At 38.5% G+C, this 26,320-nt stretch overlaps 2 protein-coding genes across 3 annotated transcripts in view; one reads left to right on the top strand and one right to left on the bottom strand.

Annotated features, from left to right (window-relative positions):
* The first annotated feature begins 1,257 nt into the window (after nucleotides 1-1,257).
* Nucleotides 1,258-17,296, top strand: LOC306859317 (activin receptor type-1B-like). Of its 2 annotated transcripts, none has more exons than XM_079400307.1 (9): nucleotides 1,258-1,578; nucleotides 10,758-11,000; nucleotides 11,785-12,030; nucleotides 12,106-12,336; nucleotides 13,249-13,416; nucleotides 13,528-13,684; nucleotides 13,803-13,927; nucleotides 14,702-14,832; nucleotides 15,159-17,296. In XM_079400307.1, the coding sequence occupies exons 1-9, from the start codon at nucleotides 1,431-1,433 to the stop codon at nucleotides 15,282-15,284; spliced, it is 1,575 nt and encodes a 524-aa protein (XP_079256433.1). In that variant the 5' UTR covers nucleotides 1,258-1,430; the 3' UTR covers nucleotides 15,285-17,296. The 2 variants fall into 2 exon arrangements, with proteins under 2 accessions (XP_079256433.1, XP_079256434.1); XM_079400308.1 differs by having other exon boundaries at nucleotides 1,275-1,433.
* Nucleotides 17,297-17,893: 597 nt separating this feature from the next.
* LOC306859860 (histone-lysine N-methyltransferase 2D-like) overlaps nucleotides 17,894-26,320 on the bottom strand; it is a 31,859-nt gene continuing 23,432 nt past the window's right edge. The window contains exons 41-54 of the mRNA XM_079401230.1: nucleotides 26,074-26,238; nucleotides 25,748-25,895; nucleotides 25,573-25,654; nucleotides 25,302-25,477; nucleotides 25,091-25,215; nucleotides 24,883-25,018; nucleotides 24,655-24,770; nucleotides 23,258-24,578; nucleotides 23,018-23,154; nucleotides 21,521-21,651; nucleotides 21,143-21,428; nucleotides 20,986-21,059; nucleotides 20,796-20,904; nucleotides 17,894-20,702 (exon numbers count right to left, since the gene is read on the bottom strand). Coding sequence (XP_079257356.1) covers nucleotides 20,610-20,702; nucleotides 20,796-20,904; nucleotides 20,986-21,059; nucleotides 21,143-21,428; nucleotides 21,521-21,651; nucleotides 23,018-23,154; nucleotides 23,258-24,578; nucleotides 24,655-24,770; nucleotides 24,883-25,018; nucleotides 25,091-25,215; nucleotides 25,302-25,477; nucleotides 25,573-25,654; nucleotides 25,748-25,895; nucleotides 26,074-26,238 — 3,099 coding nt within the window. The 3' untranslated portion in view covers nucleotides 17,894-20,609. The remainder of the gene's footprint in view (nucleotides 20,703-20,795; nucleotides 20,905-20,985; nucleotides 21,060-21,142; nucleotides 21,429-21,520; nucleotides 21,652-23,017; nucleotides 23,155-23,257; nucleotides 24,579-24,654; nucleotides 24,771-24,882; nucleotides 25,019-25,090; nucleotides 25,216-25,301; nucleotides 25,478-25,572; nucleotides 25,655-25,747; nucleotides 25,896-26,073; nucleotides 26,239-26,320) is intronic.

Here is a 26,320-nt window from a genome sequence, read left to right as displayed (position 1 = left end):
CATGTGGCCATTAAGAGGACAAATACTGAGTGCATCAAATGTCTCTTTATTCCTCAAAATTAAAATCACAAGTTCTCCTCTGCCCTGCTATTTAGAGGAAGTAAACATCCTGAGGTCCTGGCAGAAGCCAGAGCGCTCCTATAGGAATATGTTTGACTTGTTTCCCTAAAAACGCAGTTTCCTTTTTCATACTAGATGAAGTCAAGAACTAGTTTTTTTGTAATCAGTGATTTGTTATGAGGGTCTCTTAAGCTTAACCCATGCTGTGGTTTTTGTGGGAGTCCTGAATGCCTTTCGTGTTGCTCACAGAGGTTCTGTAAGCTCCTTTGGATCACACACATCTCACAAAGGTAATTTTGGCTCCGGAGTCAAATTATTAATGCTGAGACTCTGGAGAATACTGAACACCTCCTGCTGGATCACTACTCAGGCATGATCAAAAAGCTGCAAACCTCACGTCAGACCTTAAAATATTCTCATTAAAAAATTTAAAAATGTTCTTCCATTAAACAAACTATTCTGTAATAATGAATATAAGTGTACAGCACATTTTATGATTTACTCATCACTGATTCTTGAAACGTTAGCCATAACATTCTAGTTTTTAAACATGATTTTATTAATTTAAATTTTCTTCCAATTGCAACACTTTTTAAATTTAATATAAATATTTAAATTACATTTTTAAATAAGAAAAAGTTGCTGTGTTTAATAAATGTGTGATATCTCAAATATGGCTGTTTTATCAACATCAGATCAATCAAAAATCAGTTTAAACTGTGCTATATTGACTTTAAGATTATTTATATTAATTAATTTTTTTAAATTCTAATATTATTCCTATTCATAAACCCTTTTTGGCATCTGCCAGCATTTACCCACATTTTGAGTGAAAGACAAGGAAAAACACACTTTTTGTAAGAAAAAATATGTGTTGAATACATCTGAACAGATTAGCCCAAAATAATTCCTTGATTTATAAACTTTGTTTTTTGTTCCTGATTTGTAAACTGTTTTGTTCCAGTGTTCAAGAATCAGTGTTACTTGCCTTAATTCGTCCATGTTAAAGCCACAAGCTAAATTTCTGGAAAATATGACACAGAATAAATAAAAACAAACCTGATGAGACCTCAACTACAGACAGGACCATCGGGCCAATTCACAAATGAGTCCTTGTAAAGAGACATTTCACCACAACAAAGGAGCCCAGGCGTGGAGACCTCCTCTTTAAAACTAGTCACACCCCTTTAACCCACTATTGTCTAGCCGAGTCTGGCAGGCGGTGTATGGTTGTGTTGGAAGTCTCGCTCGCTTGTCAATATCACACACAACGAATGCATTAATGGTAAGAGATGGGAATCTTGCAGTCATGCTTCCACGACGAACTGCTGTAGCGCTGCTCGCGCTGTGTGGATTAATAGTGGTCGGCGATGGTGAGTCGGGTGTTTGTGTGTGTGTCACCGCTCTCTGTGTGTATTTATTTATTTGATAGGCTGCTGGTGTGTGGAGAGAGAGTGTGGACAGGCTGTGTTGTGCTGGACGGGGCAGCCTGGCGCTCATCATGGCGCTGTGTCTGGGGTTTGTAAACCAGTCATCTGTCCCGTAAATCATTTCTTATTCATATCTAGTGTTGTATTTTGAATTGCGCTTCATTCGCGGCACATAATTGATGTTTGTATGTATAATTTTTGAGGTTCGTCTATAAGGCTAGGATTTTTTTGCTCGCTGTCCCTTTTTAAATATAGCCAAATACACAAATATGTTATATATATATATATATATATATATATATATATATATATATATATATATAAATAATATTCCCTGTTTCCATACAGGCCTGCTGTCCCTTACAAATAAAATGCATGCATTTACGTTAAGCAAGTGTTTGCTCAAACCTCCAGTATTTCCCATGACTTCATAAAACTGACGTCAGATGTTGCAAAACTTACATTAATAAAATCGACCGCTTCTCGAGTTCCAAATTTACTGACTCTTTGAATCGAACCGGGAACCGTCTCTTTCGGATATCTTCGATTCGTAAACGAAAAACGAGCCGAATGTTTGTGCAGCACATAATGTCATACTAAAGTGTCAGGAACCACAGCGTGACGTAAAATGATAGGTAGTAGGCTATTCGATTTGGAAAAATGTTCCTAACAAAGCGATTTGGCATGACCTAAATTAATCACAGAATCATTTTTGTATTTGATTTAATTGCTGATTTTAACTTCAAGTAATAAAAATAATGTTTAAAATGTTTAAAACTGAAATTAAATAAGTTAGTAAATCCTTGGATATTTTTTTTTACTTGATACTTCCATCTGTTCTTGATGACTGACAATGATTTTTCATTTTATACAGATTTAATAAAGACAACTTTTAAGTTCAGAAAAATGTTCAAAAGAACCGATTCACTGAAATGAGTCTAACTTCCCATTACTAGTTGTGATGTAACTCAACATGAATTTCAGTGATTCATTTAAAAATGACCAGCCTTGTTTGTAGCTACATGTTAGATTATATCATAAATGTTGTTGACAGTACATCGTTTGCTGTGGTATACCCTGTTTACAAAACAGTCTGAAGTTTCTTAACATTAATCAGCATTGTGCATTTCGACTGGCGAAAACAGACCTCATTGACCCCATTGCTATTGCCAAGCCATAAGGCCTAAAATATTGCCAATTTCTTAATTTATTCTCACATTTTGCTTGTTCTAGAAAACTAATGTTGTGTTGTATAACCCCTGGCAAGTACATATTTGTTGTAGCGTACGATGGGAAGCTGGTCATTCAGCAAGTTCAGACTCAAGTCAGATTTGGAGTCTGGTCCTTTGTAATGGAAATGTAGGCAATGAGCCCTATTCAGTGGCCTGTCAAGGGAGTCTGCCTTTCTTTTGTATGGCCAAACTGATGGTGGTTACATCCACAGCACAAATAAACAAGTCTGTGGTTGCATGGCACAGCACGTTAACAGTTTTTGCTTGGAAACACTAGTGAGATTTTCTGGAAGGACAAAACTGTGCAAATCAGTGTGATGTTGTTCAGATGATTTTGAGAAGTCAACAAAATATAGTATGAAAACTGGGCCATGTTTTTGTGGTGTGATCAACTGGAATACTAATGAGTGTGGATTTTTTTGGTCTTTAAAATTTGAAATTACATTTTTCCCCATTGCAACTCGCTGTGCTCCAGACATATCACTGAAGACTGTGTAATGAAATGTAACACAGCAGGGGCCATTTTCATCGACGATTTGAGAAAGTTCAGCAATCTGTGATCTCTTAATTGGTGACTCATCTTTTTCCGAGAAGCATCGCTCCCACTGTTCACAAATGGTTGTGTTGCACAAAATGCTGCCAAATGCTCTAATAGAACTTGATAGGAAATGCTAAACAGACAGATCCCACCTGTAGTACGTCTGACTGGGTCAGCTCAATGTCAGACTCTACAGTGTTGTAGCACGAGAGGCGCCTTTTGGCTGCCAGTGATGGGTTTGGACAGCTGCCGGTAGTTGGACACAGACTAGTGGAAATGAAACAGATTGGCGACTCCAACCAATGATATGGTAATTATTCCATCGAGGTGCTGCTGAAACCAAGTAATCTTAAGCGATTCTGTGTTTCAAGGCTCTGGACTTGCAGTTTGACTGCCTAGATTCTTAGTAAGCGTGCTGTTTTTTTGTTTGTTTTTGATAAACTGGCTTGTCGCGAGTCTTCAAGCTTCTAGATGTCTGTGACTCTTCTCTCAGGCCTGTGTGAGAAAACAGCAGCAATGTGATCTGGGCACTGTGAGCTAGGCAGAGAGCCGTGAGGCAGGGTGCGTCGCTTTCATCATCTTTCATTCTCTCGCACATTTTTCTTTTCCCTTCACACACAGACCAGACTGAAGCATTAAGTCCCCGCTCTCCTACATTTACGTTTGGTGAAAAACTCTTCAGGAATGACACAATAGCCCATTCAAACTTACATTTTATGAGTGACTCACTTGCTTACTAGAAATGGCCATTCATTTGTTCCCCTTCTCATAACAACAGCTGCAAAGTGGAAAAAATTAGTTAAAGGAATAGGTCACCCAAAGTGAAAATTTACTCACCCTCAGGTCATCTAAGATGTTGATGAGTTTCTTCATCAGAACAGATTTGGAGAAATGTAGCATTTCTTCACTTGCTCACCAATGGATCCTCTGCAGTGAGTGGGTGCCGATGGGTGCTAATAAAAACATCACAATAATTCACAAGTAATCCACACAAATCCATCAGTCCATCAATTAATGTCTTGTGAAATGAAAAGCTGTGTGTTTGTAAGTCTTTCTACAATGAAAATTTGTCTTGTCTGAATCAGGAGAGAAATATGCACAGATCAAGCATTTAAAAGCAGAAACAGTCCAGAACCGTTCTAAATAAATATGGTGGATTTTGATGTGACGGGACAACAGGGGATGGACTTTTTCACAGCGTTAATTGATGAACTGAAGTTGCGTGGATTATTGTGTTGTTTTTATCAGCTGTTTGGACTCCCATTCTGACGGCACCCATTCACTGCAGAGGATCCACTGGTGAGGGTGATGTAATGCTAAATTTCTCCAAATCTGTTATGACGAAGAAGCAAACTTTACTTTAATTTTTAAAACTTTAAGTTTATTTAAAATTTTTAGATGTTTATTAATGCATACAATTATAATATAGATGTTCTGAACCTCAGAGTCTCTGAACTTTTGTGAAGGCAGGAAGGAGCCTGTATTGCTGGAGGGCTTCAGGTGCTTTGAGAGTGCTGTTATGGAAATACATGGGAGCACATTAAGCCATATTTTGCATGTGTGTGCTTGTATATAAGATCAGAGAACGGAAAGTGTAGCTAAGAAAGATATGTGGGTTCATGGGGAGTGTGTGTGTGTGCGAGTATGTGTCTGGGGAGGCCGGGTGCTGGGGTTGAGTCCATGGTCATAGCCGACTGAAGCTGGTCTCCACTTCATTAATGACCTTGCTAATGACCCGAATGGCTGGCAGGCAGTACCGATTACATTGAGAGACAGACCTTTGTGTGACCTACATTATAGTGCATGTTTAGAAGTAGTACATTTCATTGACTTTTTTTTCCCCTTAGTACTAAAATCATTATCTTTTAGCTTTTATTTTCTTAAAAATAAGGGTAATTTTGTATTGTAATAAGCTTAACGGTATAATTTTGTTATTGTTTACTCACCCTCATGTCATTCCAAACCCGTATAGTATTATATTTCCATCAGACATTTTTGAAGTATTGTTACCCAGCTCAACATCAAGTTCCAAAAAGTTCCATTTAAAACTGTAAAAGCAATGTGACTTTTTAAGAATTTTCATTTTCGAGTGAAAAGACATCTCTATTACAAAAGATTTAAATTTCAAATAAATGCTGTTCTTTTGAAATTTCTAATCATCAAATAATTTAATTTCAAAGTTTTCATAAAAATATTAAGCTGGACAACTGTTTTCAACTTTCATAACAATAAGAAATTATTCTTGAGCACCTAATCACCATATTAGAGTGATTTCTGAAGGATCATGTGACAATGATCCTTCAATGAACAATGAAGAATAAATGACAATGAAGAATAAATGACATTTTAAAATGAATGCAAATAGAAAATAGTTGTTTTAAATTGTATTATTATTATGGTTTTACTGAATTTGTTTTTATCAAATAAACACTGCCTTGTTGAGCACGAGAGGAGACTATAAAATCTTAGACTGGAAACTTTTGAATGGTAGTGTATCTATTTAAAACTAATGCACCTCTTATACTGGTCAGAAAGAACTCTATTTTTTTTTGTCGCTTGTAATGGTTTGAGTCTGCTGCCCTTTAAGAGAGAAAAAACTCTGAATGTTTTCAGGGGGGAAAGAGAGATTCATGCCTCTGGACCAGATGAGTAATTTGACCATGAGGGTTCTGAAGAAGCTCCCCTTCCTTTCACTGCATTGATTTTGTGAGTGTAGTTCGACGTGTGTTTTAGAGTGCATGTCTGTGTGTGTGTGTGTGTGAGTGTGTGTGTGTGCGCGCTCTGTCTGGTGGCGTCGGTATGTCTTAATCGGCTCCCTGTCTGGGTGCTCAATGGATCTCATTTCAGCTCTATGTATCTTGGGTAACTGCACTCTCTCAGTCTGCCCGCTCTCAGTAGCCCCTGGCATCCTGCTAGAAGAGGAGGATGATGGGCTTTCATTATCCAGAGGAGGTGAAGCAAGAGATAATGCCTCCACCATTCTGGCCGTCCATTTGTAATAGATATGAGAGGACTGCTTGTGTTGTAGGGGGCAATATTTGCTTCTGAGTGTTTAAACCACAAACCCTGTGAGCTCTTAATCCTCACTTTGACCCCAACATGGAAAGCTGGTACTCCTGAAGGAGAGGTTGTGAAACTTGTGTTCCATAGTGAAGGCTTTAGTCACAGTGCCGGTAATGTGAAGTTGTTTGCAGCTTCATCGTTGACTAAAGACTTCCCATGAGCCCCGGTCTGATCAGCCAAGCACACTGTTAATGGCAACGATTTCATTCACATCTTCCCGCAATGGTTTTCATTTCCTGTCTGAACAAGAATGGAATGATAGGAACTTCACACTGGCAGTAAGATTTTGATGTCGTCCTTTACTGAATTCCCCCTTTTCTGTTGGGTTAAACCAAGTCTAGACTAGGGTTTTAAGGTCTGTCGCAGCTAGTCTCTCGGCCGAAATCCCATCACAGCTGGGGGTTCGGTAAGTTGCCCTCTGTTACCTCTCTGTTCTGTCCTGGCGTATCTGTTTCACCAGCAGCTCTTAAAAGCATGTCAGGGGAGTCCCCTACCCCCAGCCACTCTAACAGTAACTCCCCCATCCTCCACCGCACAACCCACTCCCATCCTTTGTCCAGACACAGCCCGCCCAATCCCTCCTCATGTCCCCTTAATCTCCACACAAAGAGCCAGTGTAAGGCCACCAATTATGCGCATACAAGACCTCGCTTGGCCTGAACTGCTCGCGCTGCCTCGCCGCAGGTTTGGAGCCACGCACGCCGTGTTGTCGACTAGCTTTGCATAAACTTTGATTGGTCTTTTTGAAGTTTCAGACTGTATTGCGGGAATTGGAGTGGAAAAAGTCTTGGGTTTCTGTAGCATAAGTGATTTGGTGGTTGTGGAATGTTTAGTTTAGTAAGTTAAAGTCGCAATACAGTAAAAAAATCTCATGATTATGTCTTAATAGCTCACAATGTGGCTTTGTCTTAATTTTTTACATTAAGATGGAAACAGGCATAGCTATCAAAAATTTAATTGTAAGATATCAAAAAATGCTCCTTGAGGTTAAAGTCGCAATGAAAGTAGCAAGCTTTTATTTTGTGTTGTGACAGACATCCGATTGAAACTTTTTATTATTACATAATAAAAATTGTAGGGCTGGGAACCGGTTCAATCCATGTTAAGATGTGGGGAGGAGCGGGGTTAAGCAGACTGAATGATTTGAGAAGTCCTAAATACCTCACCAGAGAGAAGGCTGTCATTTTCACCAGAAGATTGAGTTACGACACTTTCATAAAAAATGATGAGGTAAAAAATTAAGATGTATACACATGGAGGAATCATTCATATTAAGATCTTTAACATGCATTACAAAATAGCTAAGGTACACTTCATGCCGACTTTGTTTAATAACACCTAAGAGTTACATTCAGTGAATACACAATATTCTTAAAGTACACAATTTCTGATACACACTGTTGTATAGTGTCCTCTGATATAATTTAGTGTAGTATATTGATATCATGGTGAAGAAATGTCATGCTGAGTTAGTTTTTTCTCAGTTATATGAAAAACTTGTTGGAATATGAAGTATGTCATACATGCATATAATGGTTGACTTGAAGAGGCTTTGTGATTTCATGAGCTGTTGGACTGACATAAAACCAGTGTTGTGTTGTACCGTTGTGACGTCTCTGGAAGCCTTATTGTTTGATGGAGACTTTAAAAAAAGAACTGTGTAATTTCTGTCACCATGCAGAACTTTATCTCTGCATATTACATTAGTTGCTTAATGTTGTCCCTCTTGTTTTTTTTTGTTTGTTTTTTCAAAACAAGGCAGAAATTTAGGTTATATGAGGCACTTTCAATGAAAGTGAATAGGGATGGTTGAATGTGATGCTTTTGATAATATAAAATCACTTACAATTAATCTTCTGTTAAAGCTTGTGATATTTGAGCTGTGAAGTTGTTCTAGTCATTTTTACTGTAATTTTAGGCATTATGTTTTCATGACTATGAAATAGTATAGAAGGGTTAGTAGTAAGTGTTTTTTTTTTTTCCAAACTAGAATCATGTTAATACACATTGTTTACATCTTGTGGCTCTACTATTGTATGTTAATGTTGAAGGATTGGCCGTGTTCACTTCAATTCTAAGTGCCTCACTGCAACCCAGAATTTCACTTTTTTAAACAAAAGGAGGGACAAGTAGAAATAAATGTTTGTGCTAATCAGCATTATGCCTCTAGTGCTGTTGATTGAGCAACTTGTACCAAAAGCAGAATATTCCTTTAAGCGTTTTAACCATAAAATTACACACTTCAGCTGTAATATATATATATATATATATATATATATATATATATATATATATATATATATATAGTTATTCTGATTATGATTAATGTGATATCTACATTGCATTTTCTCAGACCTCTTTAGAAAGAGACTAGCTAAGGCAATTACGTTCATTCTATTTGCTGCCCGGTGATTTAATGATATCGTTTGTGCTTCATTAGAGGGTTATTATGGCACCGGGTTGTTTTTCTCTCGCTATCAGGGCCTGGTTACCTCCGTGTAATCTGCAGGAAATTCCTTGTGCATGTGAAGTTCAGTTGACTTGGATCCGCTCCACTAATGGTTACTGGCAGTGCGCTTCAGTGTCTGTTAGATCACATCCTTTATAAGATTTATAAAGAGTACACAAACACTCTCTCACACTCCCTCTCTTGCTCTGACACTTGACACATACACACACCCCCACACAAATACACACGGTGAAAAAGCGAAGTTGACACTTGTTCAGGAGGGTGTGGTTCTGCCACTTTCATGTCATGAGTTGTGCAATAAACCTGTGCGAAAAACTGTGGGAGGAAGCATAGTGAATCAGATCAATTAAGTGTGTGTGGAGCTAGATGAGTGACAGTAGGACTACAAAGTAAAAACAGAGGCCTGAACATGTGGGAAAGGCAAAAGAAAAGCATTAAAATGAGAAGAGAGGATTAGAATAGAACGTTCTTGACAGGGACGCCCAGAAAAGACTGGGCATTAAAGCACTTTTTGTCCCTTGGTGGGCCCTGTTGTGATCAGCAGCCAAGCGTCTGAAGTCCTGTTATTTTAAAACCACTGCAATTTGTCCTGAGTGGTCTGCCATTGTATGTGGCTCGGATAAAATCGAGGGTGCCGGTGAAGTATGAACGCCACCCCTCGTGTCATGACCTCGGTCACTCTCGACAGTCTGTGTACCAGCCGTCATCGCATCCTGTCTGAGTTTCTGATCTGGTGAAGAGACACAAAAATACACAATGGTGATGACGGGTCTAAAAAAGTTACAAAAGGCCTGATGGTCATCCATCACTGGGCCATTTGAATGCCCCTGAAGATTAATGATAGAGTTTATGTCCTCAGGCTTTTAAGGTTAGGCAACAAAAAGGTACCGTGATGTTCCCATGTTTTTTTAAGGTGTTACTATGGAAGTCTTTTCATTTTGTACTTTAGTATTATATTGCATTTATAATACTCGAAGGTTCTTAAAAGTACCATCTGTTCTATGGTACTTCCACAGTCATTTTTTTCTTGACAGTTTTAGTCAGTGGATGAAACTGAATATTTACAAATTATTTGCTAAACAAATCTTTTGCTAAAAGATTTATTTTTAGATAAGTCATCAAGGTTTGGAGTCTTAAATCAGATTAGAAGTATTCAAATTGACGGAAATTAGTGCATGTAAACATACCCAGCGGTTTTCCATATTTTGAGTTTTCCCGCATCTGATGTTAACAACAAAAGTGTAATTTCCTTCATGTATCAAATCCAAAATCTAACAACGACCTTGCCAATAGAAGATAAACAATTTATATTTTTTAGATATTGTAGTGAACAGAGTAGCCTATATTCTTAGCGATTAGACAATAAAAAGGCGATTAAAATCCTTCAGACCAGCTTGACTCCAAAGCCCCCCTTTGTTCGAGATTATTATAGTAAATAATAAACCATTTTAAGACATTGCCTGTGTTTTTTAGTATAATAAACATCTACATTCAGTTGGATTTGAATGCACTGTTGATCCTACTACCTCTTACGTGTCAAATCTAATCATCTTGCTCATTATTTATTGCAAACTGAGTTCTATGACTGCGCAATAGTCTGTGAAAGTGTTTTGCTGATAAAAAGGTGCTGCAGTGGGGGTCCAAATCAGGCCGTCCCATGCCAGCTTCTGCTATACACAGTCTGTCTGGGATCATCTGCAGTGGCGGATTCAGTTTCATGTTATGCAGTTTGGTAGCAAACTGAACTCTGCATGCAGTGCCTCTGGCCTGAGTTACTTTACTCAGTGATTCTTTATGTCCTTATATTGGACTTGCTTGCCCTCTGGTGGATATTTTGAGTTAGCACAGTTCTCTTAAAGCATTCACGTGAATACATCCTCGTTTATAATCTGGCATTAAGATGAAGACATATTGCAGTTATTTAGAGTCATTTTAATCGTTCTTCTTTCTCTTCCTCTGTCTAGCTCTTAAGTGTAATTGCACTGCCTGTGAGAGCAGCGGTTATGTCTGTGAGACTGATGGGGCCTGCATAGTCTCTACGTCTCACATTAAAGGTCAGGAGGAACAGCAAGTTCGGATTTGCATCCCCCGTGTCAACCTGGTACCACCCGGACAGCCCATCTACTGCTTGAGTGCCAAAGGCCTGTTCAACACGCACTGCTGTTATACAGACTTCTGCAACAGCATCAGCCTCCAGATCCCCAGCGGTAGGAGTACAGGCCAAATACACTAGTGTTCAAAAGTTTGTTTGTTTGTTTATTTACTTTTTTTAATGTATTCAATTATTTAAATATGTGACCCTGACCCAAGCTGGACCAAAAATCCAATCATATAAGAGTCAATTTTTTAAACTGAGATTTATACATCAACTGACAGCTGAATAAATAGGCCTAAGCTTTCCATTGATGTATGGTTTGTTAGGATAGGACAATATTTGGCTGAGATACAACTATTTGAAAATCTGGAATCTGAGGGTGCCAAAAACTCTAAATATTGAGAAAGTCGCTTTTAAATTGTCCAAATGAAGTTCTTAGCAATGCATGTTACTAATCAAAATTTAAGTTTTGATATATTTACGGTAAGAAATTTACAAAATATCCTCATGGAACATGATCTTTAGTTTTCTATAATCTATAATTTTGACCCATACAATGTATTGATGGCTATTGCCTCAAATATACCCCAGCGACTTATGATGACTGGTTTTGTGGTCCAGGGTCACATATTACATTTAAGGATGAAGTATAATATCACAGAATATTTCTATTTAAAATAAATGATTTTCATACTGTACATTAGAATGTGATGCCTAATTTCAAATTTGGCATTTAAAAGTTTCACTTTGAATTTTTAGTGTTTCTTTTTCAATTTATTTATACAAAATAGTATAGAGTTTTAATATTGATCATTTATTGACCATGAACAGAATTTTAATATTGGTCCATCCCTCTAGATCCAACCTGTAAAGTGTATTTTACTCGTCTTTTTCAGGGATTATAGCAGGTAAAGAGGACAGTTGGGGTCCTGTAGAGCTGGTGGCAGTGATAGCAGGCCCAGTCTTCCTCTTTTGCTTGCTGCTTATCGTGGGAGTGCTAGTTTTCCAGAACCACCAACGCAACTACAACCATCGGCAGCGACTCGACGTTGAGGATCCGTCCTGTGATCATCTGTACTTGGCCAAAGACAAGACCTTACAGGATCTCATTTTCAATCTGTCCACTTCCGGTTCAGGATCTGGTAAACTGCAACTCTATCCTCCTCCTATATGTGTGTAGTGTTTTGTTTGTGTGCTAATGAGTTTTCTCATTTCAGGTCTGCCCTTGTTTGTTCAGCGAACAGTGGCCAGGACAATTGTACTGCAGGAAATTATAGGTAAAGGTCGCTTTGGGGAAGTATGGAGGGGGAGATGGAGAGGAGGGGATGTGGCTGTGAAGATCTTCTCATCCAGAGAGGAACGCTCCTGGTTCCGTGAGGCTGAGATTTACCAGACCATCATGCTCCGTCATGAGAACATCTTGGGCTTCATTGCTGCTGATAATAAAGGTAAGGAGTCTAAAGAATCTAAGGATCTATCTGTCTTATGTATCTTACATATAATCAAACTGATATATGTGACCCTGGACCACAAAACCAGGCTTAAGTCGCTGGGGTATATTTGTAGCAATAGCCAAAAATACATTGTATGGGTCAAAATTATAGATTTTTCTTTTAGGCTAAAAATCATTAGGATATTAAGTAGAGATCATGTTTCATGAGGATATTTTGTAAATTTCTTACTGTAAATATATCAACTTCATTTTTGATTAGTGATATGCATTGCTAAGAACTTAATTTGGACCGCTTTGAAGGAGATTTTCTCAATATTTTGATTATTTTGCACCCTTAGATTCCAGATTTTCAAATAGTTGTATCTCGGCCAAATATTGTCATATCCTAACAAACCATACATCAATGGAAAGCTTATTTATTCAGCTTTATAAATCTCAATTTCAAAAAATGGACACTTAAGACTGGTTTTGTGGTCCATGCTCACATATCGTTTAAACATTTAATTATCTATCTAAATTACATATAATTAAATAGATTTATTATTTTTTAAATAATAATAATAAAAAATAATTATTTAAAATAATTATTTGTTTATCTATCTATCTATCTAGTTATATTACATATAACAAATTGATGTTTATACATTTCATTTTTAATATTTTAATGTTAATATAATTTATAATATTGTAATTATTTAAAATAATTAATCCTATCTATCTATTACATTTATATTACATTACTTAATTTTTTTTTTTAAATATTATACAAAATAATATTATAGTTATTTTTAATCATTTAAGTCGTCATAACGTAATTACTGATAAATATTGTGCATGTTGATCAAACATATAAAGACAGAGATTTCTTCCATCCCTAAATCTCTTAGAATATTTGTCTGTTTCTTAGACAATGGTACATGGACACAACTGTGGCTGGTGTCAGACTATCATGAACATGGCTCATTATTTGACTATCTCAACCACTACTCCGTTACAATCGAGGGGATGATTAAGTTAGCACTCTCAGCGGCCAACGGCCTGGCACATCTGCACATGGAGATCCTGGGAACACAGGGTAATTATGAATGAATCAGTTTGACATGTCAGCCTCAAAATCTGAACTGTAAAATCTCTAAAATCCTGTACTCACAAAACCAAACTCAATCACGATGGTCTCCTTCCACAGGGAAACCAGGCATTGCACATCGTGACCTCAAATCTAAAAACATCCTGGTGAAAAAGAATGGTACTTGTGCCATAGCAGATCTGGGGCTCGCTGTACGGCACGAGTCCATCACTGATACTATAGACATCGCACCTAATCAGAGGGTTGGCACCAAAAGGTACATCTATTGCCAGGCACTGCTACCACATTCAGTTAACAGCTGCTTCATATAAATTTAACTATAAAGGTAACTATGAAAACTGCATTACCTGATGTGAATTTATTCTGCCTTTTAGATATATGGCCCCAGAGGTACTAGATGAAACGATCAACATGAAGCATTTTGATTCTTTCAAGTGTGCTGATATCTACGCTTTGGGACTGGTATACTGGGAGATTGCACGACGGTGTAATGCTGGAGGTGAGGAAAAAGGAGCTTAAATTACCTTCCATCCACAGTCTCTTAGCAAATGTGATTTAATATCAGTGCTTTCACTGATTGTAGGAGCCATATTTTTAGGTGTTATGTCTCAGTACCATTTATTCAGCACTAAATCAGCATATTAGAATCATTTCTGAAGGATCATGTGACACTGAAATAAATTCTGTGTATTAAATTGGAAACAGTCATTTAAAATTACAATTACATTTCACAATATTAGTATTTTTACTGTATTTTGATCAAATAAAAACTGAGTATAAGAGACTTCTTGTAAATACTGAAAAAACTGGAAAAAGCATCACTATCTTTTAATCACATTTCATACATTAGCTGATTAGCAGAAATTCCTGTAAAAATGATTCAATATTTATTTTTAATCACAGTTATGTAATCATTTTTGGCCAATTTATGTAGCCCTAATTTGTTGTGTGAATATTTTAGTATTTTTTTTAAGTTAAATACAATTATTAGGATTTAATTTGTTTACTATGTGATAATGTATATGTTTAAATACAGTTACATATATGATGAGGCCTAGAGTAGAAAATTATAAGGCGGCAGAATTGTCAGCCCTGCCTCCTGAATATTTGGTTACAGCTGTAATATTTCCCCATGGGACTGTGAATGCTGATTTATTTTGCTACACATGAGCAATAAAATTAAATCTTGAATAAAATACGACACAAAACGTTGCATTGTGCCATTCAGCAATAAACTTGAACCTATCAACTCACATTTTTACTATCTTCTCAGGCATCCATGAAGATTACCAGCTTCCCTACTATGATCTGGTGCCCTCCGACCCCTCTATAGAAGAGATGAGGAAGGTGGTGTGTGATCAGAGACTACGGCCCAATGTGCCCAACTGGTGGCAGAGCTACGAGGTTAAAAACCCCCACTGTTTAGCTTTACAGCTTATTTTGCCCATGACCCTTGACATTTTCAGTGACGAACAACAGTTTATTCAGTCAATACATGGCGTTTAGGACTGGTACATGTGGAACTGATGATAACAGTAGACCACACTAAGAGAAAAAAGCATTCACCACAAACATGCTTGCCAGTTTTTGAGTGCAGTATGCTTCAGGCGTGCCATCTGAGATTTTTCGATGTGAAAATACAGCCTTTTAATTAAATTCAGCTGTTATTCGCAAGCATACTTGTGAGAGAGGCTGGAAAATTCAGTTTTATTTGGGTTTTCTCTCCACAGGCGCTGAGAGTGATGGGGAAGATCATGCGGGAGTGTTGGTATGCCAACGGAGCGGCGCGGCTTACGGCTCTGCGGATTAAGAAGACTCTCTCGCAACTCAGCGTCCAAGAAGACATTAAGATCTGATCCTCGCGGGATGCTGCAGATCCCTGTAGAGACGCACAAGCGAATAAAGACTTAAGCCAAAAGCAGCCTGCCAGTTTTAGCCCTTTTTTGAACTTTATAAAAGTTGTGACGAGGCCTACCTCACCATCTTAGACGAAACTTCTGAGGTTGAGTCCATCCCAGCCCTTTTCCATTTCTCCAGCATTAAAGTTCCTAATCGTGGATGAGCCTCCAACCGCTGATTTCAGCACAACGTCCCTCCATTGACCTACTGTTGTTGAGTTCTTTCTCTTTTATTTTTTGGCAGGAATGACAATTGAACTGTGACAGGCATTTTGATTTTATTGTTTTTATTTCGCCACTTTCGTCCAAAATGGACTTCGCCGTGTGACTTTTTTAAAAGAACATTTCGATTAAATTTTTGTGCGTCTTCACACTAATACACCGTATGTCATATTCCAGTGTGAATCTATGATTATGTATAGTGCTCTACTGCTGTCGTGAAAATGTGAAAAAAAGTGGATAACACTGTCTCCTCCTTTTATGACTAGCAATTCATGTACAAACCTAAGTGTAGCAAAGCGAACACACCGTGACTGTGTGACAAAGTGGCATTGCAGTTCTTTGTTCCTGTGGAAGAAATGAAGAAGAGCAGATTATTTACTCCAGTAAAAATCAGCCTGCTAATTTATCTTTCTTCAGGCTGCGTTGGTTAAAAACTCACTTCATTAATGTGGTTTCGGGTTTGAATGCTTTTAAATGTTCACAGGGAGCGCATGTATGTTATATTTAATTGTTTTCGGGTTCTTAAAATCCCTGTTGTGATTGCTGGATGCATCGTGGGATGATTGTTTTGTCCTGTTGTCCGACGGCATACTGAGAAAATAAGAGCATTTTTGTCATTAGGAAAGTCACTACCACTTGTATGCTTTTTTTAAAAATCATCTTAATTTAATGGGAACGTTTTGTATGTTTTATTCCAATTATTCTGGGATATTGGCATGTTAAACTGCACTGTTGTTATTTGTTTGCAGTCAGTGTCCTTACAGGGATGTAGTAGACACACACACACATGTAAAATAATGCATCTCTCTATTTGCCTGCATTATAACATTTACATTGCTCTGCTTTACCTTGCATTGAAGAGTTGTCATTCAGTTTAATTTATAAGTACTACTGAACATTTCTTCCTCATTCTTACGTTAAGGGTTTGCCAAGACTAACCACCAAATGCTGGGCACCGCGACACTGCATCATATGCCAACTTCACTACTCCCTCCATCCTTTAACAACTTCACTTGCACCAATGTCTTGATAACAGTCAGAAATCTGCAGATGCTGTGAATGATTAACTAGAATCTGGGATATATATATATAACAGTAGATGCAAAAAGTGACTAGATTAGCATTAGCTATGGCATTAATGCCAAATGCTTGTTGAAGGGCTGGAGGAGAACAAGGGTCCTGTATTATTTGTAACATTTAATCGATGGCAGGCTCTATTACAGTCCATTTCTGATTGACCTGTGCATTTTATACTGTTAAGGTCATATCTTATGAATCTGCTCTGTGTAGCTGGGATATGTTTAATGACAGCAGCGTGATTCAGTCGAATTGAGTGATGTTAAGAATGGCTAAAATAGAATTATGAATTTTGTTATATGGTGCTCTACATCATACACTGGGAATTCTGTCCTTAGAAATGTATAGGCTAATTGTTCCACTATTTATATTGTGCTTGCTTTTTTCCATACAACTTGGATTTTGCAGAAGACTTAAGGAATGACACTTGTTTCAGATGGTAGTTACTGCCACTTTGTGGAGGCAATTTAGTCTAAATTCCCTGACATGTTTGTCCATTTTAGTCTTGATAATAAGAGTTCAGACTTGGTAGCCGACGCTTTCAGTCCAATGCATAGGAGTTTTTGATCCTGAGGTTCCATGTGTATTTTAAACATATTGAAAACAAATCCACTTGTGGGTTAGTTAATATAATGTACATAAATGGTATACAGTAATAAATCCTTTTTCTTATGTTTGTTTCATTGACTCTTTTCAATATCTTAAAGGGATAGCTCACCCAAAAATGAAAACTCTTATTAATTACTCACCCTCATGTCGTTCCAAACCCCTAAGACCTTCGTTCATCTTCAGAACTCAAATGAAGATATTTTTGGTGAAATCAGAGAGCCAATATCGAGAGCATGCATCGTGGGGACTCTCCATATTGCCAAAGGATGGTGAACAAAGTCGTTTGAATAAATTGTTATTTTACTACTTCGTGCACAAAAAGTATTTTTGTAGCTTCATAAAATTACAGTTGAGCCACTGATGTCACATGGACTATTTGAACAATTTCCTTGCTTTGTTTCTGGGTCTGGGAACATTTCAGTTACATTGCTCTCTATGGAGGGTCAGAAAGCTCTCAGAATTCATCAAAAATATCTTAATTTGTGTTATGAAGATGAACGAAGGTCTTACAGGTTTGGAATGACATGAGGGTGAGTAATTAATGACAAATTCAATTCAAAGTTTGCCTATGAAAGATTCTACTCAAAGTGAAATAAGTTTCCAAGCTTCAAAATTTGTACGCATTAAATTTTACGTAACAACATAGAAAACGTTATATTTAAAATGCATTTTATTTTTCTTTACAAGAAAGCAGAAACAAAGAAATAAATGGAGGGCTGGGAGGGAAAGGGACAGCCGTATATAAAGAGATGCAACCTCTGACGTCAAAAAATATGTACAATTCAAAATTATATCCATACAAAACATGCCACATACAATAAAAATGACCATTTTATTCATCTTCCCTAAAAGTAGCTCTGCTGTACATTTGCAGCATCTTTTTTAAAAAGTAGATCTGGTTGAAAACCAAATTTAATTACAACACGAGTAGAGTGCTTAAATTAAGAGATTTCAAAAGAACAAAGGGGGGCGAGAGTTACTCAGGCTAAAATCCAGTAAGTGCCCATGTTTATTAACAGACTACCCTTAAAAGAACCAATGCTAGTTCGGAAGATGTATAAATAAAATAATGCTGAGTGCAATTCACATGTAATTAATGAAGATATTTTCGATTAATGAAGTCATACCATTTTCCGGCAATGCGGCCTTTTTCATAAGTCATAAAACATTCACTTCTACAGGGAGGGGAGGGAAAGAAAACAACAGGACATCAATCAAAAACAGTATCATCTCGGGAGATTCAAGATTTTCCATTTACTGTATATGCTAATTAAACTGTCACTGATTCAAGGACAGGGTTCAGTAATTCACAAGCAGTAGCATAAATAAAAGAAATATACGTGAACAATATTACATAAATACACAAATGCTATGCACCATTTTACTGCTGTATCTTTCAAAAACAAAACAAAAGTAGTATCTATTCCCATGAAAAAAAAAAAAAAAAAACTTTGCATGAATCCCATCTTAAATGTTTGCCATTCACCGCAACAAGTCTTCCAAAATTCCTTGGTGAAGACAAGAGAAACATCACACCTTTTTATTTAAACTGTATATGGTCTTGTAGGAAAAAAAACCGCAGATAGAAAAAAAGGGTTAAATGCAAAAACACTCTGGTTCATATACATAAAGATATTACTTAGTTTGCCATTTTACATATATTTATAGATATATACACATTTAGTTTTCTGATAAAATGATATCCAGTGGTTGCTTTTTTCATGAATTTTATTTCTCTACAATTTTGAATTTGATTAAAAAGGGGCTGGATAAAGAGTTTAGACCCCTATTATGTACAGTTTTTACATTTTGCATTTATTCTTAATGTGAGGTCATAAGTCAGGGGAGAAAGGAACAAAGTAGCATGGGCTATGTGGAGACTTTGTTCAACTCCCTTCTTTGAAATTCAACTGTTTTTTTTTAACTGTTTTAAATTACTTTAATATAAAAGAAAATAGAAATGCCCTTTTGAAGTCTTCCTCCATCACTGCGTCAAGCCTGTAGACTGTTCTACCACTATCAAACCACAATACATAGATTAGATACAACCAGCCATCAGCAGGCAGAGAAAGACTCACTACAGTAAGTTTACAACAGTCCACTATCACAGAAGGGAAGAGGCTTTACACCTAAGGGTCCTGGTTGGAGTGATGAAATCCGTACGGAGATCTAATGAACGCAGGATGGGAGGATTCAAGATGGGAAAACATGTTGAATGCAGTGGCAGTCTTGCATCACTAGTTTTTTTTTTTTTTTTTTGCCCTATAATCTTTCAAATTGCACCAACGTGGATCCGCACTGTGGCCCTTTCTCATAATTTGCTCCGTCGTCAAGAACGCGAGAGAATCCGGATGAGCGTTTCTACACTAAAAGCATGATCCGCATGTGTGTCGACGCAGCTACATCTACAGTCGGAAAAGGTGGCCTCTGAGACACCCGTTTGAGTTTAGATTGCTCCAAGTAATGCATCGTCATATACTGTATCTCATTTGTATAATCAAATCAAAAACAGTTGCACTGGCTCACTATTGTAATCATCAGAAAGCAAAATATAGATAGAAGCAAACCTGCTGCTTAAGTTTCCCTGCTTATCCGAGAAGGCAATTGCCATGGACACATTCCTGCCTTCCCCTTTCCACAGTAGCACTTAACAGTTTTAATACAAAGCAGTGACGTCCCACAAACTCAATGAGGTAGACTGGGTGAAATAAACCCACCTTTTAACTCAATATAATAAAACATCTGGTGCCTTTCGAGCCACAGGTCAATAGTATTTTGAAGTTATCATATCTCATCAGTTCTACGCAGAGCCACTCCAGGATTGTCTTGCCAATGTCCACGATCTTCATTGATGATTTGATGGGAGAGCGTTCATCTGGGGTGACGGAAAGGGTGGTAGCAGAAAGGATAGGTCCAAGCTAAAGTGTACTAGTTCATTTTTGAGTACTTACATGGCTTTAATCAAACATCTTCACTGAGTTCTAGTCTAAGTGTATTGATATGCTATAGCTTCAGTTATTTTGGTAGATGTCGAAGGGATCGATTGCAGCCAGAGTCAGCTTATTGTAGGAGGAAACAGTGGAGGAAGTAGAGGTGCTTTTGGCAGAAGTGTACTTTTTAAATCAACACGAAAAATTCAAGCAGGTCCAATACCTTTGAGCTCATCTGTAAAAGGTTGTGGCATCAAAAGTTTACTCTTCAAAGCTTTGGCTCTTGTTGTGAATAAAGTCTTGTGTTTCAGGTGACTGAGAGTGAACTTTTCTTCCTCAATTTAGAGCAGCTTATTAACTGGATAGTAAGAATATAACAGGCTTTGGCGCAGGAGTGTTCTGGCACCAGGGAGCAAAGACGGGTCGGACTCTTTCTCTGTCCCTGTTAGTTCATCCACTTTCTGCAATTCCAGGCTCCACAATGACAGGGGATCTTGTGCTGATCGTCCTCGAAGTCAAACTGATAGTCATATGTCAGCTAAAAGAGATTGAGAGAGGATGATACAAAGCGTTACAATGAGGAACAGCACTGAGAGCACTGCCAAAAAAGGAAAAGATTACTGTAACGAACCTCTTCACCCTTTGGGATCCTGCGACTGGAAATGATGATGATCTTGTCCTCTTTGTCAAACGTCACAACTTCCGCAACACAGTTGGGTGCACAAGAATGATTAACATAGCTAGGGAGAGGAAGAAATCGGAAACTAAGACCCAAACCAAACACTTGGATTGCAAGAAGAGCACAGGAAGTATGATCTTACCGGGCAGGACCGCCAGTTAAGGTGGCATCAATCACATGCTCGTTATTAATGCGGAACATGTAGATCCCACGGTTCTGTTTGAAGAAAACATTGAGTTTAGAAGAAAAAGAAAGGACAATTAGAGCAAATATATGTTGGAAGCTTGACATGTACAAACCTGCTCCTCGTAAATCTTCTCTCTGCGATTTGCAACCTCGTTGCGAATTATGGTGCCAATGTACTCAATGACCATGGTGTGTTTTTCAAGGTCTTTTGCGGCGTACAGACCCAGTCCTTGAATGCGAGAACGGGCCAGGTACACATTGTTCTTCCACTCTGTCTTCAACCGACGATATTGAGAAGATTTGGAATGAACAAACTGCTTGCTGTATGGGGTGTTGATCTCTCCTGTAAATGTGCTCTGATAGGCTTTGGACATACTCGTGCTGTTCAGAGTATGAGGCCTGAAAAGCAAAATAAAGTTACATTAGAACCTTACAATCTCCAAACCATATTTATCCAACACATAAGGTATTCAATTTCTTTTGTTCATTACCTTTTGCAGTGGGTGAGAATTTTGGGTTCTGATCGTGCACAGCCTGTAGGATTGATCATGAGTGGTAGCTCCATGAGAGGATGGCGGCCATATCGGAACATATAATTCTGACAGTTTTCCACACCAGGAAGCTGAAGGACATAGGCAAGTAACAAAAAAATAACAATATTGCTCATTATTATAATAAAGCCATTTAAGAAAACTATTATTATACGTAATTGTGTGTTAACTTGGGGGTGGGAGATATAACCAAAATCTTATATCACAATTTGAGTAATTTTATTTCACGGTAACAATATATATCATGATAAAGTAATTTTTGCTTTAAATAAGGTCTTTACAAAAAATAAAAAATAAAAAATAAAAAAATAAATAGGAAATGCTACATATATTGTATAAACTAGTAATCGAATGCATAAAAACACTGCACATTCGTCACTGTGTAAATTAAATGTTTATTTCTTATTAAAGTTACAAAAGTGATTTAGTGAAGAGCAGTGAGAGATTTTCTCTCTTTTGTTGTTTGATTAACAAATGACAGACAGCAGGAATATTAGACCCTGTCCACACGAACGTGGTTATTTTCAAAACCGCAGCTTTTTCTATGCGGTTTGGCCATTCGTCCACACGCAAACGCTGCACCAGGTCACTGAAACCAAACATTTTTGAAAACTCCTGCCAGGGTGAAGATTTTCAAAAACTCCAGTTGCAGTGTTATCATGTAGACAGCGAAACTGGAGATTTTGGCTTGTGACGTCAGAGCATGCACTTACCTCCGTCTACTGGAAACTTTTTCAGGCTTCTGATTGGCCAACATGGTTTTATGGTTGCGAATATATCTCCACCTAGTTGGTTTGGTATGCTCTTGACAGTGCTTCATAGCATGCGTTTGCGTTTTCATGTAGACTGAGATTTTTTTTAAAAACTCAAGTTTATAAAAATACCCACGTATGTGTGGACATGGCCTTAGACTGCTGTTACTTTAAGAGCTGCCCGGATCCAATATAAAGTTACAAGTTTTCTTTCTCTGCTGTTTGCTTTTACTTAAGACCTAAATTACTGTGTTTACTAGGATACCAGCAAAGACGGGAATTTTGACTCGTACAAGTGTGTGTGTATTCGGTTCAAGGCCTATGAAGCAGCGAAAATAACAATACTCCTACGCACTATGAGCACTGTCTTCACGTGCACATCTCTCAGATAGCGTGCATACATATTGAAATGAGTTCTGTTTCGCTGCTGATTGCATTTCAATGGCTTAAAATCAATTGTTTTTAAATTTTAATGCTTAAATATACGTGCAAACTACGTTTTCGTGACCACGTAGCACAGCAACGTCATGTGAGCATGTAACCGCGATAGATATGATAGTCTAAAATCTCTACCGGTTGACATATCTCCCGGTTAATCATGTCTACCGGTGTATAGTCAATCTCTATGGTAACTGTTCTTTTGTTAACAGTTCTCTGTACCCAACCATACTTATTCATTTCTCACCGATTCAGTGATTCGCATCACTGCATGAACAATGAGTCCATACATCTCCTCTCCCTTGAGATGTTCGGTGAAGAGTTTCAACATGGCTGCTTCATCACGCAGCTTGGCAACCTGCTGTACAATCTTGGACCAAATTCCTGAAGAGCAGAAGCATGACATTAGAATTGCGCAGCAAGATTAAACATGCCATTAGGATTACATTTATAGTCATTTCAGAAAATAAACTTAAGATTTACATACCATCTGGAGTGGTGTCTCGGAAGTGCAGGTCTTCATACCCGTGCTCCAGTACACGCACTTCAAACAGGGGCTTGCCATCCTGCTCACTGATGCGGCAACGGTAGCGACATCTGCGGTTTGGCACACGAGTGCTCCAGTAAATGCGTGTGGCCTCATAGCCCACTGGAAAGATAGCAGTGGGTGAGTGAAACGCAGCCATCTGAGAGGGCAAGAGCTGGCCCACGGCATGGAAGATGAGCCCGCCAACACGGAACATGTGAATGCGGTCGCCACGTTGCAGGATGCTTGCGATCTGCTTCACCTCATCTCGCTCGATGTAGACGCGTCGAAAAACAGCAAAACTGCTAAGCTCCTCTTCACTGGGGCCTTTAAGCTTGTGCTGAGTGCAGAGCATAGTTTTGTCTTTGAAAAACATACAGCGTGCCCGGATGGCACAGGCAAAATGATAAACATTTGGGCAGCGCAAACGATTGCAGCTGTTAGTAGCACCCGTCTTCTGACAGTAGGCACAGCGGGTGCGTAGTCCACGCCGAAGGGCAACCTCCACGTTAATAAGTGCACCGCCCTGGGTCTCATACACCTCAGTGGACCACAGAGCACAGTTAAGATGCACCCACAGATCAACATCGATGTTAAGCAAGCGTGCAGGGCCATCTGTGGCACCATCTCCCTCCTCATGGCAGAAACAGCACTTGCGCTTGTCTCGGGGAAGCTTGTCTGGTTTCAGCGTAATGCGGAGGCGCTCCATGAGCTCAGAAACCTCACGGCTGTTCTCTTTCTTAGACCCTCCCTTGCGAATAGTGATGACTATCTGGAGACGCTTCCATCGCAGACCCTTCCATTTTTTGACCTTAGGTCGTTCTTCTTCTTCATCAGAAAGAGGCCTGCTACGGTGTTTGATGGGTTTGAGGGACATCTCCATTGTGGGGGAGTCTAGAGTAGGAGAACAGGCTGGAGCAGAAGGTTGTTGTTCTTCTGATGGAGCAGCTTGGGGAAGGACCACAGGCTCCTGAGATTCAGACTCCATTGCAACAGGGGAGCTGTGAGACTCTAATTTAATTATAGATTCAGTTTTGACAGGTGGACTTGGGCTTGAGGAAGGGGATGACGCAGTCTGAATTGGTGCATCTGGTTCAGGTTTGGGCTCAGGTTGAGTGATATTTTCTGGCTCAGCTACAGCAGATGATGGGGGTGGAGGTGGCGATGGTGATGGAGGTGGAGAAACCTCGACAGGAATAACAGGCAGGTGACGCACATCCAGATCTGAAACATTTGTCATGTAACAGTGCTGAGCAGGTCTATCTTCTTGTTCTTGGCATTCCTGCAAAAGTGTGAAAATGTCAGAAGAAAAGCAAGAAGACATTTACAAAAACAAATGAAATTCTCAGGAAACTCACCTGTTTGATGAGGGCAAGAATATCAACTTGTTTCCTCAGGGTGCACCCTGGGAGGGAAACATCAAACTGCCTAAGCCATTCTGCATCATGGCTTGCAGAAGAGTCAGCCTTCATACCTGATTTAAAAAAAATAAAAAATAAAAACATAGCATAAGAAAAAACAAAAAGCACCAGCTAAACATTTAGCCAACACTTTGAAAATGTTGAATGACAGCTTGAGTGCATTACCTGGGTTGGAAGCGTCAGGTAATTTTCCAGGTCCAACACCTGCTCTACCAGGACTCTGGGGAAAAGCCGCCTCGTAAGAACTTGGTATACGTATGTGCAGCAGTTGGGCAACAGCCAACATCACTGTGTTGAGATTCTGTTGAGAAGAATTCACGAAAAATTACCTAAGGCTTTTTTTGTGGGTTAAGACATTTAGAGATTTGAATACCTTTGCTGCAGCTGATGAAAGCATGAAGGTTACAGACACTTCATTGCTTTTGGTTTTGTCCCACTGGCTGGATGAGGCTACAACTTTTCCATCCACTGACTCAAATGGTTTTGGCTCGGGAAAACCTGTACATGGGTAAGATCAGCAAGTCAGTCAGTCATTAAAGATTCAAGCAAACAATTTAAAAAAATTTCCAAATGATACCACATACTTGGGATGGCAGAACGAGGAATAATGGGTATAACAGGAGAGATGGCCCTCTCATCTTCCTCCTCTTTGGGATCCAACAGATGGGGGAAGCGTGTTATCTCATCACCTAGTTGGCTTTCAGGCGAGGACGCGGGCACAATGCTATCTGGAGCATCACTGTCCTCATCGCTCTCCATCCTGAATTGAAAAAATCCATTATTGCACTGACATATACATAAGTTTAAGATTAGTTGTTCTGTGGAACATACTGTATTCTAGAGTTGGTAATTTACCTTATATCTTCGTTTTGATTGTGAGGTGGAGTAGGGAGAGCTGCTAGTATGTCTACACTCTTAACTTCTTCTTGAACAGAACCTTCAAGTACAAGAAAAATCACACGAATGCACACAAAACAGTTATGCCATCAAACAGTCTCACTAATGATTTAGAATCAATACGGTGTCTTACCCATGGTATCCTCTGATGCCTCTGTCTCTTTCTGACCTTCTGCTAGTTCTTCTACCGGTGTCACTCCATTTAGAAGCTTATGCTGCACAGAAGGTGGTGGAGTTGGAGGAAGTGATGATGGTGGTGTTGGAGGATTGCTGAGGTTGTTCTAATACAAAAAACAAAGAACATCTCAAAACATATTACATGTTGACAAAAAGAAAAAAAAGTTGCAGTCATTACAATCTGGTTGCATCCTATTCTGTCAGTCTTTGGAATTCCCAGAATAAGGAACATGTCTTCCGTTGTATACTGAAAGGTATAAAAAATGCCAACCTATACCATACCTTTGTAAGAAGTTGGGAATAGTAGTCTGGAATGTTGTCCAGCATAGCATTTCCAAATGAGCCTTTTAACTGGGCCTTAGCATTGGCTGGACTGCTGCCAAAAGGAGCAAACAAATCCAGACTAGCAGTAATAGAGGGCTCCATCAAAGGAAGAAGAGAAAGTCCCTGTGGGTTAACCATAACAGAGAGATATGGTTTAATATAATATTAATCCAAAGTTTTCATAGCATAGCATCACTCTTAAGAC

This window comes from Barbus barbus, assembly GCF_936440315.1.
Source record: "Barbus barbus genome assembly, chromosome: 40".
In the NCBI taxonomy this organism is placed as follows: domain Eukaryota; kingdom Metazoa; phylum Chordata; class Actinopteri; order Cypriniformes; family Cyprinidae; genus Barbus; species Barbus barbus.
This window is presented reverse-complemented; position numbering and strand designations above follow the sequence as displayed.

Coding starts and splice junctions, on each gene's coding strand:
- LOC306859317 (XM_079400307.1), top strand. CDS start 1,431: ATGGTGAGTCGGGTGTTTGTGTGTGTGTCACCGCTCTCTGTGTGTATT. Junction 11,001..11,784: donor CAGCCTCCAGATCCCCAGCG/GTAGGAGTACAG, acceptor CGTCTTTTTCAG/GGATTATAGCAGGTAAAGAG. Junction 12,337..13,248: donor CATTGCTGCTGATAATAAAG/GTAAGGAGTCTA, acceptor TCTGTTTCTTAG/ACAATGGTACATGGACACAA.